This window comes from Podarcis tiliguerta (genome assembly GCF_965153285.1).
Source record: "Podarcis tiliguerta genome assembly, chromosome: 3".
NCBI lineage: Eukaryota > Metazoa > Chordata > Lepidosauria > Squamata > Lacertidae > Podarcis > Podarcis tiliguerta.
This window is the reverse complement of record NC_139536.1, coordinates 56,106,934-56,128,988: the sequence shown is the minus strand read 5'-3', so window position 1 is coordinate 56,128,988 and position 22,055 is coordinate 56,106,934. Positions and strand designations below refer to the sequence as shown.

Sequence of the window (22,055 nt, the reverse complement as noted above, 5' to 3'; positions counted from 1 at the left end):
TTCATGGTCATTCAGTTTGTGGAGGGTATATAATTCTTATCATATGACAGCGCTATATTCCTGATTAGATACATCTGTAGAGTGACCCTGTTCCTTGTTAAACCCTGCTGTTGACAATAAATGAGAGGCTCTTCTAAATTGGATTTGGACATGCATATTCAAGCACAAAGTGTTTCAGGGAGAATTTTGCCACTCGGAAATATTTTATGCTTCTCTTAGGCTAAAATCCTAAACACATTTACACAGGGAGTAAACCCCATTGAAAAGAGTAGCACTTACTTCCAAGTAAGCATGCATCACATTTTGGTCCTAATTGCCATTATCTATATCACCATCATTGGTAATAATCCTGAATAATAGCTGGAATAAAAGGAATAAGGAAAGAAAAGTAGTAGTATGAAAAGGATTAGGTAGGCTGACAAAAAACAATCCCAACAATGGTAAATATAGAGCTAGAATGAGCAAAAATGTCTACATTGCTAGCTGTTTTCAGAGAATCAGCAGGACATGGGGGAGGGGGAGAGATCATTGCCAGGAAGCCAGTTAATCATAGGAAGTCCTGCCATTCTCACCATCTGCATTTGTTTGTTTGTTTGTAAGCAAGTGGTATTGAAAATGACACTTAAGATTGCCCTGGGAGGGGAAGGGGGGATGAAGAAAAGGCCAGAGGCTTCGCTGCTGCTGGGAGGCCCTGCCTTCCCTTTGAAGTGAGATCCAGCGAGGCCAGAAAGGCCTTAACTCTCCCTGGAATTGGATGAAGTGTCTGAACAGCATTTCTCTCACTTTGCGTGTATTGATTTATGTTTCCCTGATCGGGACCATGTATGTGGGTTCAACGGATGACATTTATCCTTAATGTGGAGTTTATAAAATAAAGTGCCAGTTGTATTGAGGATGGTCGTTTCTAGCTGATGGGCAAATACGTTGTGAAGTACAGAATAGTGTCTGAAAGGCCGCCTTTTGAAGAGAGAGCTGTTTTCGTATTGGCACGCCATGGTAAGTAATGATGGCTTTTAGATCATTTTGGGTTTGGGATATTTTGAACCTTCATGTAACGCTGATCTCCTTGCACAGATGTGTTTTCATTTATGTTCACAAAGTCAATTGCAGCCACATTTTATACTGATTATGTATTTGGGATATGCAACTTCTTGATTTTTTAATCTGATCTTTCATGCAAAATTTAGAAAGAAAACCTATACTTAAGTTTACTGCTCAGCAACTCCAATTGCACTTCAGTAAATTTTAAATTGTTAGTTACATTCACTAAATGATTCACTTAGTGAACTAGGTTCTCAAGCAAATGTGTTTAGGTTCAGGGTGTAAAATATCTATAATCATGGCATAGCTCTCATATAGTTACTGCAAAAAAACCCAAATAAGTTTCAGGTAATGGTACCTAAATAGTGTTGAAAGAAACAAAAGTAAAGTGTTGAGAGAGAGAGAGAGTGCCAGTTTTTAACTTTGCATTAAACACTTCTCAATTAACAGGGTTGCATTATTAGGTCTTTAATACTTTTAGGTTGACATTAGTTGGACATAAGCTCTTTCTGAAATCAATTTTCTTCAAAGTAAATGTATTTAGGGTTCAGGTCCCAACCAACAAATGCTATTTAAACACTTTAACTACTGTAATACTTTCACACACACACACACACACACACACATATTTTGTGTACTAACATACACACCAATATGCATGCATTACATAAATACCAATATACATTATGGTGGGGTGGGGGAATATTTAATTCAAAAGTTGTTTGTTTAAAACATGGCCAAAGGAGGAAACTACCCGTATTTAGCTTGTATTCCAAATTAAATGATGCAGCCAAACATTTGTTTGGCAGGCTTTGATGCTACATTTTCCTAATTTGGTCTGAAAGAACTGCAGGCTGTATTAAACACAATTCCCTCCCCCGGAAACTATTTCCCCATTAATTTATTTACCTAGTTGCATAGATTGACCCTGATGCAAAAGCATATGTGACTCAAAATTTAAAATACCAAATTGTTACATTGATCCTAATAAAGATGTTTATTATACCTATACTACAGGCGACCTCCCCATTTACGCAGGTTCCAGATGTGCATTGATCCGAACCCAGAAATGACCCAAAAATGTCACTAAAAGGGGTGGGATGGGGCAGGGGCGGAACAGGATGTTTGCAGGCATTTTCAATGGTGTTTCAAATATACACAGCGTAAATTGGGGGGGGGGGTTGCCTATACAGTGGTACCTCAGGTTACATACGCTTCAGGTTACAGACTCCGCTAACCCAGAAATAGTACCTCAGGTTAAGAACTTTGCTTCAGGATGAGAACAGAAATCGTGCTCCAGCGGCGTGGCGGCCCCATTAGCTAAAGTGGTGCTTCAGGTTAAGAACAGTTTCAGGTTAAGAACGGATCTTCGGAAAGAATTAAGTACTTAACCTGAGGTACCACTGTACTTCCTTTTGGTGTGTGTTGTGTTACTTCTGGGTACTAAACAGTGTTGGCTCTAGGTTACTATTGCTATGTAAAATATCACATAAATATATTTTAGACAGATAAAATCATAAGGCTACAGGGCAGTCATACCTTTAAGAGAACCAACCACAACACCACAAAGTTATGAATAATTTAACAGCTTGCTCATAACTCTTTCTCATACTGGATGCCACAATAGCACTGTGTTTTTTCTCCTTTTAATCCTGGGGACAGAACTGGAAATAACTGTTTCACTTTTTAAAGAAAAATGTGGAGAGAACAGCTATTGCTTCTTTGACTCTGTAGTCCTTGATACAGCCTGTAATCTGTTCATCACTCAAGAGACTAATATAATTGTCCACAGAATTCTTCCTGCACTCCATCTTAAGACTGTAACTTTTAAACTGCAGACATTAGAACGTTAACAACATGCCCTATTTCTCCTCCTCCTCCCTTTTTGTTATGTTTAACTTCCAACCTGAAGCATACTCACAACCCTGTTCTAAAGTTGTTTTTAATAAAGGTATTATTAGCATAAAGCAGTAGTGAAGAACCCTCCTGTCCTATTTAGACCCATGAGACTGCTTTCAATGAGCCACACCCGCCCACCCAACATGTGACATCAGATTGACATGCCCTTCAACTAGCCCTGCGCCCACATGTCTCCACATACAGCATTAATCTTTGGCAGAAAGGAACCATGATAGAACATGGGGGCAGCTCACTTGAATAGGGCATAAGCGTCCTCTCACATCTAATCTGAGGGATATGCCTTAGCTGTGGCGCAGGCAACACAAGTCATTGCTTGCACTGTGCTGTAGCTAAACCCCATCCAGAGGCATGGGTCATTTGACACATTTCCATGTGTTCACACTTGGGAATTTCCTTGACAATTTATGTACTTTCTTCTTGTATTTGTTTGTATAGTGAAGGCCAAAAGCCCAGAATACGATTTTGCCAGGTGGGGAAAGAGTGCAGCGGATATGGAATAGAGTGCTTATTTTTGTGACATTTCCCCCTTAACAGGCCTTTAAAAAAGCACCTGGGAGCCAGCCAGCCTAAACGGTTGGCAGTGTTAGAATGTCTTTCATAGCCAGCTATGGAGTGACTTCGGGGGCAAAAATAAAGTTTATAAGCCATTATAAAAGATCCACTGTCCCCAGTTTATTCAGAGGAAATCTTTAAACTCTGCAATTTAAAAATAAAGACCTCCCTAAAAATGAACTTGAATAACAGTGAGTCTCAAGATGAATCAAATGCAGCATGATTTGTTCTACATAAGTTCATAAGTTCACTAACAGGCTGGAAAAGCCAACCGTGCTGATCAAACATGACTAATAATCACACAAGAGATTGATGGGCTTGTTTTTCTTATGGGGCATGTGAGGTAATTCCCTGACAATTAAGTTTCCATTGTACTGCCAAATAATACTAAAAGCTTTTTGCATCGTTGGCTTTCATGTAAAACTTCACAGCAAAGTAGCCAGCACTGATTCTGCAGTCTAATACTTTCTTAACTTACCTGTAGTTGCTGTCACAACCTCATTCCAAGAGGGGCATGGATGTCTCAGATGGTTGTAGGGTAGGCATTTTCTCTAGAGGTCAATCCAGGACATTGCTGCTGCCACAGGAACCATTCTTTAAAATCAATAATTCTGGAAACAACAATTTGTTAACTTTGTGAAAATCCTGTTTCCATCAGGGACTTTCTTCAAACAGCTAGTTTTTATACAACAGCCTTTATAATACACATGAATTCACATGTTCCCTGACTGTAATGAACCACTTCAATATTTTAGTAAAATCTCTTTCTCTCTCTTTCTCTCTCTCTCTCTCTCTCTCACACACACAAAACATGTATACATGCACAAATCAGAAACATTGTTAAAACAAAAGCATTTAAAATTAAAACATTGCCCTATCATGCAGTTTCTGTGAGAGAATAGAAAGGCCTGGATATTTACCCCATTTGACTTTCTGCTACATCTGTCTGCTCTTCCAGATCTGCAGCAATCAACATGTGTGTTGCCCAAAGCCAAAGTGTGTCCCTGTGTTCATGGGCTTGATCCAAAAATAGCAGTCGCTCACTTTGATCTGCAAAGATCTTGTTTTTTTTTATAATGAAAATTTCAACAAAAACAAGGCATAGTTTTCATGGAGATTGGAGAGTATACTCTGAGGAAATCCCACATACATGGCCACACCTATTTTAATTAGTCATCAAAATTATATTTGCATATACACAGAGAGATCTGCATATACTCGAATCCTACTTAACAACGTTGATTAATGTGTACATTTTACTCATCCAGATATACAGGGTAATTTTTTTTTTCTTGAATCCAGGGCACAGCTCATGATCCACTCTTTATTGTTATAACAGGGTTAAATAGGTTAGTCTCTGTGATAGTGGCCGGTCCATGTCACCTAGGGAGTTGCATAGGTGGGTGAGGATTTGAACCCGGGTCTCCCTAGTTCTCCTCAAACACTAGAATTACTATCTCACATTGGCTCATGCTCTATAATTTGAACATGCATAAATCCTATTCAATGTTTGTGGTGTAGTAAAGTAGATGAATGGGGCTGAGTTTGAGCAACATATCACTATTTTTTCTTATTATTCTGTGATGAAGAGCAGCATATAAGTGAAATAAATAGATCACTAAAAACATTATGACTAACAATAGAAAAATATTTAAATACATTAGAAATAGGAAACCGCAGTTGGGCCTTTAAGAAAACAAGGAAGTCAAAGGTGTTCTAAAGGAGTAGAAGGAGAGTACAGAAAAGCTGGATGAGTTCTTTGTATCTTCGCACTGGAAGATGTAGAACAGATGCTTGTGGCTAAATTCACTTTCTTGGGAAGGGAGTGTAAGGAAATGTGGGACATAGTAGTGATAAGAGATGGAGTTCTAAGCCTAATTATTGTACAACTTGAGAAAAGAGACAATGCACGTATTTTTGTAAACTAAGAAATATTTAATAATTATTTTTAAAAATTAATTAATTTAAAACTAACAAATCACTAGGTCCAGCTGGCATCCGCTCAAGAGTTCTTAAAGAACACAAATGTAAAGTTGCTGATCTTCTAACAAAAATATGTAATTTGTCCTTATGATCAGTCATCATACTTGGAAAGTATGATCAATGTAACACCAGTTTTAAAAATAGGATCCAGGAGATATCTGTGGAATTACTGGCTGATGATTAATATGTGTTCCAGGAAAACTGGGGGAACACATAATTAAAGATAGAGTTACCAAACATATAAAATAACAATCTTGCTGATTTATTTGAGAGTGTCAGTAAATATAAGAAAAAGAGATTACCGTATCCATTAGACATATTCATTAGTAATAATAATTAGTAACTGCTTTTTTCTGGGGGGGAGGAAAGGTGGGGGAACTCACCACAAAGTTTGTTTATTTATTTAGTTGTAAGTTTTGTGGCAACATGCCATATTTTATTAAACAATTCTTGTACAGTTGGAATAGTATGTAAATGCACTTTAGCTGCTCTTTTGGCTGCAGTTAGCAAGACAAAATTATAGTCTTCTGGTCACACCTTATTTTTAAAGATAATGCAGAAGAATTTGTCAGTGACCTTGTTATGTGATAACCACTCATTTCTGTATATATGATTTTTAGAAACTTCCATCATATATGTCTTCCATCATATAGTCTGTTGCATTCCCTCCTCATTTCTAGCATATATCACTATCACTTGGGTATATCTCTGCCAAATGATGCAGGGTCAATTACCAACCATATAACATTGTATAAAGAAAAATTATATTCATGCAGGGCAATTAAACTTTATTAGTGATAAATATTTATTTCTAACTAATATTCAGAGTACCTCTGCTTCCAACAGCAGAAGTAGAATATATTGATGGTACATATTCACGATGGCTATACGTTAGCTCCTGGATCAGAGATAACACGCTTCTGAATACCAATGAATTGTGGACAAACTGCTGAAAGAAAGCCCATTACGGCTTCTGACTCTATGCAGTGTGCAACCACTGCCTTTTGATGTCCTCTGAGAGTTTCTCCAGCCTGACTAACCCTAAGAGGAAGGCTAATAAGTACTCCATCAGTAAGGAGCTTTGTGATCAGACAAATGGTAAAGGTAAAGGGACCCGACCATTAGGTCCAGTCGCTGATGACTCTGGGGTTGCGGCGCTCATCTCGCTTTATTGGCTGAGGGAGCCGGCGTACAGGTCATGTGGCCAGCATGAATAAGCCGCGAACCAGAGCAGCGCACGGAAAAGCCATTTACCTTCCCGCCAGAGCGGTACCTATTTATCTACTTGCACTTTGATGTGCTTTCGAACTGCTAGGTTGGCAGGAGCAGGGACTAAGCAATGGGAGCTCACCCTGTCGTGGGGATTTGAACTGCCAACCTTCTGATCGGCAAGCCCTAGACTCTGTGGTTTAGACCACAGTGCCACCTCCTTTGAGAGTTTCTCCAGCCTGACCAACCCTGAGAGGAAGGCTAATAAATACTCCATCAGTAAGGAGCTTTGTGACCTGACAAAATGGTACACCTGTTTAAATTGTTCCACTTACCATAGCAGAATGACCAAATCAGACATTCAAGCTACAAAGCCATTCATCTCCATTCTGCTTATAGACAGGATCTTAATTACTGTACTGCTTTTTGCTTTTTAGTGGTTAACATTTTCAGATGAAGCTATTTTGCATCTTTACATGTCAGAGACAACAGTAACATTTGGAAAAGGGAAAATTGAATAAGCTTTAATATAATCAGGGACTTTACTGAGGTTTGTGCGGTCTGCCACAAGTCACTGGTTCTCAGGCAGCTCTGCATGAGCTGCATAATTTTCCCCTTCAAGGCACATCTTTTGAATCCCAAACCATTTGCCGAGAAGACAGATCTTTCAGCCTATATGCACTTCAACAGATAAAGAGTAACCAAACGTTCACCAGGTAAATTGAAATATAGAGAGGAGCTCATTTGACATGACCCATGTCCCCCCAGAAAACCAACCCAAAATGTTGATGAATTAAGCTTTCTCTTCTAAAATCAGTCAAAGTTCATTATTTTTAAAAAACCCTCAGGGCCATATTACAGTAGCGCTACATTAGTAATCACAGGATGCTATTTAAAGTCTGTTTCACTCACAGGATTAAACTGTATGGTAGAAATATTCCAAAACTTTCCCAGGACGACTGCTGTGGTAAAAGCTAGCACAAGAGTTGCTTTGTATTATAGAAATACCAAGACCTGTAGCAGAGTGTTTGCTCTTTCTCCACCCTAAGCAGGTGCTTTGCGGATTTGGACATTTGCTGAGCAGATGGGGTGTCATCTTAATGGTGCATCCATTTGATGGGGTCTTAACATGAGATTCTCAGTGTCTGAAATTATATGGGCATTGGACTTAAAGTGACTTCTTTTTCCTTGAGATAAATATCCTGTTAACTAGCTTGCCAGAGACAGAGAACTTCTATAATAAGAACATTCTTTGTTTTCATGGTTTTTTTATTATTATTCTAGACATCACACATAAAACATCTTTCACTTAAATATATTTGTTTCTACAAGGAAGTTTTGTTTTATTTTTTAAAAAAGCATGGTGATTCTAGGAACTTCTTAACTCTTAAATCAGTAAGGCCCTGCAGCCTGGCGGCAGGCAATCTAAGTACACTCATGAGTACTGGTAACCTGCAAAATAATGTTCTTTATGATGTATAACTCTTATTCTGGATTTGAATCCAGGTCAAAGACGAAGACTCCAGGCTGCATGTTCACATCTGTAGTTTCTTGACCACATATAAATTATGTGTAGAAACAGTTGTGTAGGTTACTAAAAATGTTCGTAAATTTAAGTACTTTTTGAAAATAAGTATTCACATCTGGTTGCACAGAACTGAATGTCCTCCATTAGTAAGGCACTTGTAGAAACATCTTGCAAATACATGTAAGTACTGTATATACATAATGCAAAAGTGGCGAAAGTCAGGATACTTGGTAGTGAGTTCCTTGCCATGTCTTTCAAAGCATGACTTCTGCATGACTCAAAAGCACATGAAAGCTACCTAAAAAGCAGCAACTGAAATCACACAATCAGCAGACGTGTTAGAGCCTTGTAACCCTGAGACATTTGAATTCAAAGCTAGCAAAGCTGGGATCAAGTCAAGACACACAAAGGAATGGCAGTATCCCAAGCATGAATACATTTTAATTGCAGAGTATATGTGAGCTAGTAACAAATCCTTGCCCCCTGGCAGCTGTAACTGAATGGATCCTGCCCTGCTGAAACATACTGTGTATGAGAATTTGTCTTCCTTTAGCTTCAGGCTGCCCCTCTGGCAACTGTCATCCACAATCATATCAATTACATAAAACCAGATTTGTCCAACCATCTTGTCTATACACTGACAGTCTAATAATGTGACCTGCTGTATTTCTCTAGCTCTTTTTCTAAGGGAGCTTGAAATATCACAGCTTTGCACATACATTCATGTACACCCACAGACTCCCTCCGTGATGTCATGCTCTACTGAAAAATGCAGTCAAAACTCGCTTCATGGCTTGCCATGTTCTGCAGTATTTATGACACAGAATCATAATGTGTAATGACTTGCACAGGTACAGCCTAAGGGGAAAACTAGTTAACGCAAATGGTGGAATACTAGCACACAACACAAGATGCTGTGCTGCTGAGTTTAATTAGTATATGTAAAATTCATAGAATTGTAGTTTGAAGGGATCCCGAGGGTCATCTAATCCAACCTCCTGCAATATGGGGGTCTCAACTACATAATACATGACAGGTGGTCATCCAATCCCTGCTTTAAACCTCAAAGGTAGGAGAGTCTATTGCCTCCTGATGGAGCCCATTCCACTGTTGAACAGCTCTTCCAAATATTTAGTTGGAATTTCCTTTCTTGTAACGTGAATCCATTGGTTCAGGTCTTAGCTTCCAGAGCAGGAGAAAACAAGCTTGCTCCATCTTCCATGTGACAGCCCTTTAGATAGTGGAAGATGGCTATCACATCTCCTCTCAGTCTCCTCTTTTCCAGGCTAAACATACCCAACTCACTCAAACATTCACCCTTTTCTGCACATGTTCTTAGGTACCCAGAACTGAACACAGTACTAGATTCTATGATTCTACTCCAGATGTGGTCTGACAAAAACAGAGTAGAGTGGTACTATTACTTCTCTTGACCAGGACACTATACTTCTGTTGATGCAGCCTAGAATAACATTCACTTTGTTTTGCTGCTGCATCACATTTTTTACTCATGTTAAGTTTGTGGTCTACTAAGACCCCTACAGTATATCCTTTTCACATGTACTATTGGCAAGCCAGGTGCCCTCCAACTTACTGTATATTTGTGCAGGTGGCTCTTCCTGCTTAAGTGAAGAACCTTACACTTGTCCCTGTTGAAATTCATTTTGTTATTTTTGGCCCAGTTCTCCAATCTGTTAAGGTCATATTGAATCCTGATTCTGTCTTCTGCAGCATTGGCTGCCCCCTCTCACTTTGGTGTCATCTGCAAATTTGATGAGTGGTCCCAGTGACTTAGAAGAGCCCTATTGGATCAGACCAAAGATCTACATTCTCACTGTGGCCAAGTAGATGCCTTTGGGAAGCCCCAGGATGTGAGTACAATAGCTCTGTCCTGTTTATGCTCCTCCAGCAACTGATATTCAGACAGGTATACTTCCTCTGATACTGGACAAAGTTCATAGCCCTCATGACTATTAGTCATTTATAGCCTTATACTCTGTGAATTTGAGTAATTTGGTGGTGCAACAGTAAATTCAGAGGTGCAGGCACTCTTCCTTCAATATCAGTCTTATAGTTGAGTGTTGACAGGATTCTAGCCAAAGCAGGACCGCTGAGAAATGAGGGAACACTCAGGGTTCCAGAAAAAAACCAAAACCTTTAGGGAGAAGAAACCTAAGGCAGCAAAATAAACAAAACTTTAACCCAAACAACCTAGTGAGAAATGACCTTGCTCAGTGGCCACAGAATGCTGAGTACTGTTGGGATAGGAAAAATGGGAAGAGTGGAAATGAGTATCTTGGAGAAGGGGATAGCCTTGAACCCTGAACAGGAGCACATCTCAGTGCCATACTGATTAATCATCATTTATTAAATTTATATCATGATCTGCCTCCCAAAGGAACCCAGGGCAGCATTTTGTTGCAGATTCCACTTGAAATAGATATGCATAAGATATTAAGAACAATGTGTATCATAAAATTGTTATTCCAGATGTTCTTATATAAATGTCACCTCTTTTCAACCAGCTTTGTGAGCTTTCCTGAGGGTCACACAGATTTGTGTACATCATGCATACAGATTTTTCATCATCAGTTGGAGTTGCAGCAATAAAAAAAAGCAGACTTTTTGATTCATTAATATGGCAGTCAGTTCTAAATGAGAGCAAATGAAATGACTGCATATTCTCCACATTGCCTGTGTTCTAAGAATATCAAATATTTACACACTATTTTGGGAACTGGTATATTTCAGATGCAAGCAATTCTCCTACATTGGTTAGGAAGCCTCTCAAACAGGAGAAGCCAATTCCAGGAAAAACATCCGCCCTGTAAACAGAAGTTTCTAGTTTAAAAAATATAGTTGCTATCCACATTTTTGTCCTCATTTTTCACTGCACAGCACTGAGATACTGTAGTCCAGGGGTTTTCAACCTTTTGGGGTCCACAGCTCCCTTGACCAACTACATTCTTTCTGCGGCACCCCTTTGGGGCTCAGGAGCCCAGTTATGTCACCCCTTGCCTGCAGAGATGGCAGCTTCTCACCCTTTTTCAAACACCCTTCCTTGTGAAGTGTTGCTGTAGCTTCCTCTCCCCCCCCTTGGGAGTCCTCCGGGCAGCCACTGCTGCCGCCCCTGGTCCTGAACTGCACACCCTACCCCAAAGAGAAGTATCTCTTCACACTGCCCCACAGGGGCCTGGCACTTGACTGTCCATTCCCAACAGCAAGGGCTGGCAGAGTGGCTGCCTGGACTCCTTCACCTGCTTGCTTGCTTGCTTGCTTGCTTGCTTGCTTGCTCTGAGGCTGCCTTAGTTCCTGGTAACCAGCACCCCTGAGCAGTCCCAGAGGACCATTCGCTTGGGGAGCTTGTAGCCAGGGCTGCTACAACAAACAGCTGTGCAAGCCTTTGGGAAGCAGAGATGCAAGAGGGCATCAGAGGAGGGAGGGAGGGAAGGAAAGAAGGACAGAGGCCAGTGTTGTCCGCAGCACCCCTGACCATCATTCAAGGCTGAAAACCACTGCTGTAGCCTAATTCAGCTAACATGTCTACTCAAAAGTAAGCGTTGTTGAATTCAGCAGGCTTTAGTCTTAGAGGCAATCTTAACCCTACTTACCTAAGTGCCATGACTTTTCCTGGGGCTAAGCCATTGAAAGGGCAAGTCAGTTGGCAGTCTATTCCTGTGCATGTTTGTTGGGAAATGAATCCTACTGAGTTTAATGAGACTTGCTTCCTATTCCCTAGTAAATGTAATGGTTTATTGTTTTCAGTTTCCAAGGTATACTTGGGATCCAATCCAAAACACTTGCTAAGAAGTTATTCTTATTAAACAGAAGAGAACTTACTTCTGGGAAGACTTCAATAGGACTGAACTGTTAATTCCTTTCTGATGTATTTTGGACTGGGGTTTTGAGGGGAGAAATTTTAATAGTTTTAGTTTTCTGTATTCATGCTAAGAATAGCATAATATAAGCACAGTATAAGAAGTAAATAACCTCAGTTGCTGCTGCAGTCGTGTGTTTGTGTGTGTGTTTTTACAAGAAACATGGCTAATTGCACTACAATGTGGGTGAAGGTGCCAATCTGTACATTTGAATGTAATTAAGTATAGACAGGCAACATTGGCATTTGGATGTCCATCAGATTTGCAACCACACAATGTAATAAGGTGCTAAGACACAAAGGTTGGGTGATCTGGGCTACACTGATTAACATAACAGCAGGTCTGCCATAGGATATCATGGGGTTGTGTTTTCCTTACCACTTTTCTTGAGCTTCACTCTTAAAGGTGCCTAAGAGTGCTCATCAAACCTTAACTACCGAATGACTTTCCCACACCTACATTCGAATATGTCAGTTTAATCAATTTAATGACTGAAATCTATTAAGTACTCCCACCACCCAATGAGTACATAGTGGGAAGGGGGGGGGGGAAGGCACCAAGGCCAGTCAGCTGATGGGGAAAAATGCCTACTCACTGATCCTAGACAGTGATCAGAAAATGCCTATATTGAATAAAGCAGGGGTTGGCAAGGCTTACCTTGCCTGGGTCTGCCACAGAGCCCCCTCCGTGGGCCAGATTGCGTGAGCGCGCCCGCCTGCGATTTCCAGTACCTACGCAGATGTGATTTCCTGCGCCGCGAAAGTGGGTCCCCGCACGGTGCTGCGCCAGTTTAGCGCAGTGCGTGGGGACTTGGTGAGCGGGCAGCTCGGTTCGGGGGTGGATCATGGGCCGGTAAAACAACCCCTGTGGGCTGCTTGTGGCCCATGGGCCTTAGGTTGCCGACCCCTGGAATAAAGGGTGGGGGGAGTGGGTACAGATAAGCCAAAGACACTGAATGAGAGATGGCGTGGGTTTAAATAACCCAACATCTAACCCCACCACCCAGGCATCTGTGCAAGTATATAGGCACACTTGAAGCTGAATTTGTGACCTTCCTCACCTAAGCATCCAGAAGGGAGCCTGCCACTGCAGCTGCTTTGAGGGCAGTGGGATGCCAGTCACAGTTCCTGATCCAGCAACTGATATGCATGTGGAAGCTTAACTGGATGTCAGGATTGACTGTACGTCATATAAAGCTTATATAACCAATTTTTTTAAAAATGGTGTGTGACTAAATACTGAAAGAATATGCCAATAACCTTTGAACAGCAACACATCAAATTAGTTTCCACCAAGCATATCATGATGAAAAGAATGTTCCATAAATTAGGTAAAAACTGCCTTCTTTAATTAATTGTGATTATCAAGCCAGTCCTTGCAACAGATGCAAATTTTTGTATGTTTTGGGGGATGGGAGTGCTTTATAAAAAGATAGCAACAGTCTACTCTTGAAGGTCAAACTTTTTCTTTTTTAAAAAAAAACTTTCCTAGAAATGCATCTTAACAGAACTTGAAAAGCTTTTGTATTATCACTGATGCGTTTGACTGGTCGTGGAGAGAAAAATTCCTCCCGCTCATCCTTCCCCCATAATAATAATCCTTCTCTTCAGTAACTCCTCAAAATATTAATTGAGAGAATAGCTTGAAGATACGTTCTGAGGAGTGCTTAAGCCTGTATTCACTTGCCTTTCTGTCTCTTTTTTAAAAAATCGAGTAAGTTGATTGGTGAGTCCTGAAAATCCACAGTTAGTGATATAAGGCCTCTTCTCACTTTAATTACTGTTTGACAGGCACATTTACTTTCCAGCTGAGCTGTCCTAAATGGAAGCAGCTGCTTTTTAAAACTATACCCCATTCCAAATCCCTACCTTCAATATTTTTAGGACATGAAACCTGTAATTCTTCTTTGATTTATGAAAGGGAAAAATCTCTCTTTTGGTGTCATGACATTGGTCTGCACACAAGGAAAGAAGTCTCCTTCTGCTTCCTAAAGTTTGAAGGAATTAGACTGTTCATGTTCATGGTACAATATCACAAACTTTACGTGTTGCCATACAAAGGTAGACAGACAGATACACTCTATGGATTGCTCTTGATTTTTCATTGTTGGATAGAGCAATCACTGTTGCTAGGAGCAGCAGAGCAGCGGATCAGCTGCCAGAGCCAAAGCCCTATGAGTGGTGGGTATCAAATTTGTTGCAGCAGTTCCAGGCTCATACAGCTGAGGGGCCCACATCATGGGATCTAGCAGAATCACAGCCCTGTAAAACATTATTTCAGGACCTTCTGCTGGCTACAGTTGGTGGTAATCAATCTACAGTGCTTTCCATCGCCACAGAGAATACTTCTTCACTGGTGGAGGCCAGTGGACAAGAACACCCTACTATAGCCTAACTCTCTCCAGCAGCAAAAATAGGGGGTTAGGATTGCTGCCTTATGCACTTGATTGTGAACAATAGATGAAGACCTAGAAATTATTAAAGTCACTAGAAGAAGCTTCGATTAAACCAGTTTCAGGTATAATACATGTATCAAAAAAATGATAGTTTTCAAGTGTATTCTATTCACTGTACAATCAGTTGAAAAATTTGCTCTTGGAAAGAATATGGCAGTAAAAACCTCACATAACTGCAAATAAATTCAAATTCAAATAGTTCCTGCTGTTTTTTTCATAACCCCCCCCCCCCGGGCATTTATTTTCTTAACAATTTTTTGCAACAGGAAAATACTAGTTTCCGTTTGGAATTTCTATACCAAGTTACTGTATTTTGTTATTGGCAAACAGTCCACATTTGTCCTCGGGAAGACGGTCATTTATTTCTTCTTCACATTAAACAAGGCAAGAAGGGAAACAGAGGCCCAGATGATTAATCCTAATCCAGAAACAGATGTAACTGGCAGACAATTAGATTAGAAATATTGAACTACTGTCTAGTGCTGCATGTTGTGTTATTAATATGTTAAATGTGTTGGCAGTAACCAGTAAATCTTTGTGGCTTGGTGAAGTGGAATTTAAGACAAATAGATAAATTGAAGCAGAACAATAATTATAAATAATTTGTTTTGATTTTTTTCTTGTTCAGGCTGGTGCAGTTTCCTCTGTTTAGACTGGCATATGTAGGCTGCAATTCTATGCACTTTAATATGGGAATTTAACTGAGTCAGCATGCATAGGATTGCACTATTAGATTAGTACATGAAGACTGTGACACTTTGAAGTTAACCTTGTCCTTGTTTTGTAGATCTTTACTATCTCCCCAGGAAAATGTATCCACTTGAGTGAAAGGGGGCACAAAAATGGGAATGGAATTTTATCAGCTATTGCATTTATTTTCTGATATGCCCTTGCTGCCATTTCTCCTCCTATCTGTCTCTGGCTTTTTTTCATTATTTATTACTGTATTTAATTTGTATTTTGTCCACCACCACTTTTCTGCAAACAAGAAGCCTTCCATATTCATTTTGTGCTGTTATGAGTTATCTACTCGTTTGTCATCAATGTGGTTACTCTTGAATATGCCATATGGTCTTCAGCAGAACTAACTTCTGAATAAGTGTGTTTTTAAGATTACTCTTTTATTGCAAGCAGTACTTTGTTGGGAACCTGTCATGAAGACTCAATGCAAGATACATGGGAGAGCTTGGAGGGTTATAAAAACCAGCTATAAAGAGGAAGTTGGTGGTGCTTGTAGCCCACTAAGACTTGGGAAAACAGAATAGAGAAAACAGAAACTATGTTTAAGACATTGGGATTAAGACTCAGGTTTGATTTTTGCTTAGAAAGTTGTTGTGTAGTAATGGGAGTGGCTTTTAAGTGCTCTTACTGCATAAGTCATGTATTATCAGAGGTCCACAGGACATGAGGCTATTGTTGTGAACATGTGTGCAGGACAAAAGGATATGATCCTTTCCTTTTTCCTTCTGACTCAGAAAGATTGATACAGTCCTAGGGGTCTATGTTTAGAGTTGGCTAAACATTGTGAGATGACGGCATTTTGTCTCTGGCACACCTTCTCTTTCTGATCTGTAGATTTAAAGTGAGCATAGGTTTGCAGTGCACTTTTGGTTAGCAGTTGACTTTTGTTGTTTGTGAAATGGAATGGTTTAAAATATGTATATGTATGCACACACAAAAAGTTCTTCTTGGGTAACTGCTTTCCACAGATAGAATACAAGCTGCTCATTTTTGTGTTTGGGCTGAAGGCTTCTTAGCCTCTGATATGTGTTACATGGTATAAAATGGCATGTAGTATGTTTCTAAGTACTGTAATTCCAGCATCTCTAATAGAACTGATAAGTAATTTCTCTTCATTATGTTTAATACTATCTGTGTTTAATGCTATTTTTTCATTGGCAACTTGTGCATTCATGGTTTTGTTTGTCATTATGGCTTGTATTTTTGTGTTTTTATATTCCAAACCGCCCTATGCTCCTCAGATGAAATGGTATAGAAATTTAATAAACCACCACCGTGCAACTCCTATAATAAATGCAAATACCAATGAGTATTCATGTAATCCATAGAATAGACTGTTGGACTACTTCCTGGTAGATCTAGTTTCAGTTCCTTCTTCTGCAGTAATTTTACTGCTTAGCTCAAACAAGTCACTTTCAACGCGTGAAAGAGGAGTGATAGTACCAAGCCTCCTCTGCAGAAATGAGCTTTGTATACATGCATTCAATGAGTCTTGTGAATTAGGATTTTTAGTGCCGTCAATAGTACTTTTTGGCAGACGTATCCAGTAACTTAATACACAGGTATTAAAAACTGAGTGTCACCCGCCCCAGAGAATCAAGCTATACACATCTAAGACTTCAATGGAGAATAGCTGGGCAGTAGTTAATATCCACAAGGGTAGCTCGGTAACTATATGCATTTATTTGGTGTGAAGGAATTTGTTTGGTTTGGGTTATTTAGCTAACATGCACACCATACGCACAAGAAGGAGCTAGGCATAGGAGGAAATTAGGAGGGGTGTGTGTGTCGAGTTCAGCACAACTCTGGGAGGCAAACTAGCCTTCTCTTTCTCTGGGCTCACTTTGCAGAGTAGGCTTCAGATAATCAAAGCTGGGCAGGGAGTACCAGAGGCTGGTTTCTAAAACAGACGGATACAGGAAACAGCAAACAAATCTCAAAGCACAGCCTCACTTAAAGGTAGCAGATGTGGAGGCTGCCATGTGTAGGGAAAGTACCTCTGGAAGACAGGACAGGAACAAGATATACCTTTCCTGGACTTGTTAGCCAATCCTGAAAAATTGGAACAGGGGCATGTTGAAACTGGGTCAGGAAGGGAAAATAGAAATGCAGCAGGCAAGAGGAGGCCCAGAAATGTTTATTATTATTATTTATTTATTTCACAAGATTTATACTCTACTTGAGATTGTATATTAAAAATAATCAAAGTGGTTTACAAAAAGATAAAACAACAAATAGCTGTATAGATTGATACAATATATATTTGATTTTTAGTGCCACACATATAATACTAAAATATTCAGTTATATCAGTTTAAAATCCTACGGAATAAATGAATAAGTGTGTCCCTCATAGATATTACACTTCTTGAGTTCCAAAGGAACCCAAAGATAATTCAGGAATGCCACATTGACCATATTTACAGACAGAAATATCTGGATTTTCTGCTTGATGAACTGTTCCTTACAGTGAAACTTTTGTGAACTGTAAGCCTTTCTGGCTTGCAGAAATCAGCATTGTGTGAACATAGCATACTGTATATGCCTAAGTGGAAAGAGTTTAATGCAGATTCTTTGGACAGGTATAAGCAAACTCAGCCCTCCAGAGGTTTGGGGATTACAACTTCCATCATCCCTAGCTAATAGGACCAGTGGTTAGGGAAGATGGGAGTTGTAGTCCCAAAACATTTGGAGGGCCAAGTTTGCTTATGCCTGCTTTGGACTAATGCTTTACTTTGGTCTGTTCTTTAAGGTAAACTACATAAAGTTCCCAGCTCCAGTTAAGAGTGCATATCAATGACATCAAAACAACAATCACCACAGGAAAGCAAGATGCTTCTCTTCTCTTTTTGTTTTCAAGTGTAGTTCTCTTTTGCCCATAATAGCTATACACTCCTGTGTATAGCAGAACACTCCTGATATAAGCGTTCAACTTTCTTTCTGATTGTCCTGTGTTTTGGCAAGTACTCTACAGCCAGCCTGAAAGTTGCCAGAAGCAGAAAGGTTTTCCATGCTGAGCATGCTTCAGCAAGTCTGGGCTAGATACTGTCTGGCAAAGATGCTTGTATTATGATGACCCCCTTCCTGTTATTTGGGATCCAGCCTGTTTACCTGACTCATCTGCAGGGTGGAGTGGCCGCGTGCTGTCTCAAGGGGCTTCTAAGCACTCAGTGTAGTGTGTATGCTGATAGAGATTCCCTGGTGCTTGTCATGTAGTAAATTACTGAGTTTTGAATTACAGTTATGTTTTCTGGGTGCAGTGTTGGAACTACCACAAAGAGGGGCCCTAGGCTTGATAATATTGATAGAATGGTGACTAATATGTTTCTCCCACAGTACATGCTTCTGACATGCTTCTGACCCCTGCTTAGTCATGCAAAGCTTTGTGTTGTACATTTGTACAGTGGCAGTTTTGCTGCCTCAGTCTTGTGCAGAGCTACATAGCCACACCATTACAGGATGATGGCTGATGGGATGAGGATGGTGCTGGTGCAAGGTAACATAGAGGCTCGCCATACATATATCCTCCAAAGAAGCATAGGACCGCACTTTAAGTGTCAGAGGGAAGAAATGCTTAAGTGGCGGGAAACAATAAATGGACAGGGTTGGAGAAATTGTGTTCTGTTTGGTACTGAATTAGAGAACAACACATGTCACTCCACACCATGCACTTGCTTCCTCACTTGTGTGCATAGTATCATTTATGAATGGCATGTCCATGTACAATTTTTGGCTTTTGTCTGCATTATACATGTGAGTGGCTGCTTTTAAAAGACTGCCCAGAGTATAAAACAGTTAAGAGTGTTAGCAGCAATGGAAGGACCAGATCAGCAAGGAAAGAACAGTGGGTATATTTTGTTCATGTAAAAGAACTCACAGTGCTATTCCTTGTAATTCTGTGAAGTTCACTGTATATCTGAAACATCAGCTTTAGAAAGTGCAAACTTCCTGATTAGATTAAGTGTTTGTTTAGGGTCAACGCCTACTGATGACCATTTAATTGAAATGCAAATGGTAGAACTATGTGTAAACATCCAGATATTTTGAGTCTCGGGTGGGAGTTGAGACAGGAAGTAGAGACTGACCATACCACAGTAGTTTAGCATAATGTGTCTGAATTCTGTCTAATTTCAAACCATAACCTAAAAAATCCCTCTCCCGTGTAGCCTGGGAGATATTTTATTTATAAAGAACTGTTTGCTTCCATAAACAATTGTTTTTAAAAATTGCATAATAGATCATCATACTCCCCCTTCCTAAGGCATTTGTGTGGCTATAATTCACCAGAAAGGGATTTCAGTTTATGCATCTGACAGAGTGGGTGTGAATCCATGAAAGTTTATGCCATGATAATGTTGTTAGTCTTAAAAGTGCCACAGGACTGTTGTTTTTTTCCTGTAAGAGACTGACATGGCTGCCCCTCCAGAAAAAGGGAGAGAAAAAGAAGTGAATAAAATGTTGCTATCGTTAGGCTGCTATCCTAAGCATAATTGCTTGGAAGCCAAATAAACATGGTTAGGAATTGGGGTGTTTGGCTTGTTTGCTTCACTTGTGTAATTTCTGAAGCCCTCTGTATTATAAAGTAGTTGTGTTTAACAATAGTTTCTTTTCTTCCTCCCTCTGAACATTTTCATTGGGGCTTTGTTTGCCACCCTGGTCCGCACAAACAAGTACTGTACTGTAATTGTGGGGTTCTTCAACCACCACCACCTTTGTTGGTTCTGTTGGCTCAATCACAAAATCCACTATGAGTTTTCTTGAACATGTTGTTATTGTTGTTGGCATCTATCTGTCTTGGGAGATAATGGAAGAGTTCACCTTCAGGGGTAAAGTCAAACTGTTGGACAGTTACAAAGCCTGCTGTGGCTGTAAGGACCGAAGCCACTGTGGTACCTCGGGTTACAAACGCTTCGGGTAACAAATGCTTCAGGTTACAGACTCCTCTAACCCGGAAGTAGTACCTTGGGTTAAGAACTTTACTTCAGGATAAGAACAGAAGTCACACGGAAGCGGCGGGAGGTCCCATTAGCTAAAGGGGTACCTCACATTAAGAACAGTTTCAGGTTAAGAACGGACCTCCGGAATGAATTAAGATCTTAACCAGAGGTCCCACTGTATTCATAGAATTGCAGAGTTGGAAGTAATCACAAGGGTCATCTAGTCCAACCCCCTGCCATGCAGGAATGTTTTGCCCAACTTGGGGCTTGAACCCACAACCTTGAGATTAAGAGTCACATGCACTATTGACTGAACTGTATTCATTCTATATTGTCCCAGGGTAAATGCTTAAGGAAATGCACATTAAGAGGAAAATTAATTAATCATGGGAGAGAAGACACATTCTTTGATGTAGTTGGGCCCCAGAAATATTTGTCTTTCAAATAGCTTCTGTGAACAGGCATGTTCATGAGTATAGTGTTTTGCTTGTGGCGAATGAGTACTGAGGGGTTTTTTATATTTATTTATTACATTTATATACCACCTTTTCCTCAACGGAGTTCAAGGTGGTGTATATGGTTTTCTGTTCCTCATATCCTCACAACAACCCTGTGTGACATGACTTCAGAACACAAGAACTAAAGCTGGGTGGACAATATCTTCCCAGTTGTTAACACTGGATCATGGTAATGTGGTGACTTTTCTGTTAGCGACATATACTGTCAATTCATATACTGTATGTACCTAAAACCTTATTGTTTGAGTCCTGGTTGAACAATTCAAGCTGGAAAAGTCACCTTCCCAAGGAATGAATAAAACTTCTGAATGTATATGAATAGTAATTACTGACTTAGACATATTACCTATATGTAGATTTGTGTCGTCATGTTGTGAGTCCCCTCTCCAGGCTACCATTCTGCATTCCCAGCTCCCGTAGGAGAAACCGTAGCAACGCATATGATGGTGGGTGCTAGTCCATTATAGTAAGTAGTAGAAGCAGATGTCACAAATGAGATGGGGGATGACTTAGTCTTAACATAAAACATCTGTGTGCGTGCTCAACTTTGCGCCACTTCTCAGGCCTTATGCAGACATTCCTGCATTAGGGGAATGTGCATATCATTATAATGTTGGCTGATTCTCTCTCTCTCTCCCCCCCCCCGCTTACATGTGCATGGCACATGTGCATAGTGACCCCCCCACAGCATGTTTAGGCTTCACTTATATGTGATTAGAGCCTACGTGCATTGGCATCTACATACAAATGTAAATATACACACATGCTTTCCAGTGCACAGAAGTCAGGTGTGCTGGTGGAGGCAGAGCCAGCTGCTATGGGCTTGATAGCACTACTATCAAAAACATATGCATAAGCTACTCATTGCATTTAGGCACGCACCTAAAATATTTCAAGTACAACTTTAGTGTGCATACATGTTCGCATGTATCACACATATGATGATGATGATGATACAGCCACAAACATCAGGAAGTTGTGATTCGCAGTACAGCTTTACCTCTGATCAAAGTATAAAATTACCTTTATTGTGCAGCAGTAAAAAAATTTGCTCCAAAACCACGCACTATTATTTCTCAAGGAGACTTGCTAGTTTGCTGGGATGCTGAAACGTGAGAGACCCTGCTACAGAATGTGCCTGTGTAAAGAAACCGAGCCAATATCATGGTGGGCACACAGAAAAAAAGTGCAAGGCTTTCAGCCTAAGTTTCAAGAGCTTGTTTTTCTGACAGAGGTGGGTGGAAATTTAGGCTGCCAGACTCAAGTAAAAGGGTTCCTAAAAGGAGGAGGAAAG

General features: G+C 40.1%; 1 protein-coding gene across 5 annotated transcripts in view; it reads left to right on the top strand.

Moving 5' to 3' along the window:
- The window catches only part of LOC310674912 (SAM and SH3 domain-containing protein 1-like), a 505,076-nt gene that overhangs the window by 361,125 nt on the left and 121,896 nt on the right, over positions 1-22,055 (top strand). The window contains exon 1 of one of the 5 annotated variants that reach the window (XM_083434756.1): positions 476-996. The exons of the other annotated variants lie outside the window; for them this stretch is intronic. Coding sequence (XP_083290882.1) covers positions 994-996 — 3 coding nt within the window. The 5' untranslated portion in view covers positions 476-993. Of the gene's footprint in view, positions 1-475; positions 997-22,055 lie in introns of those variants that run through there. 5 annotated transcript variants of the gene reach the window in all.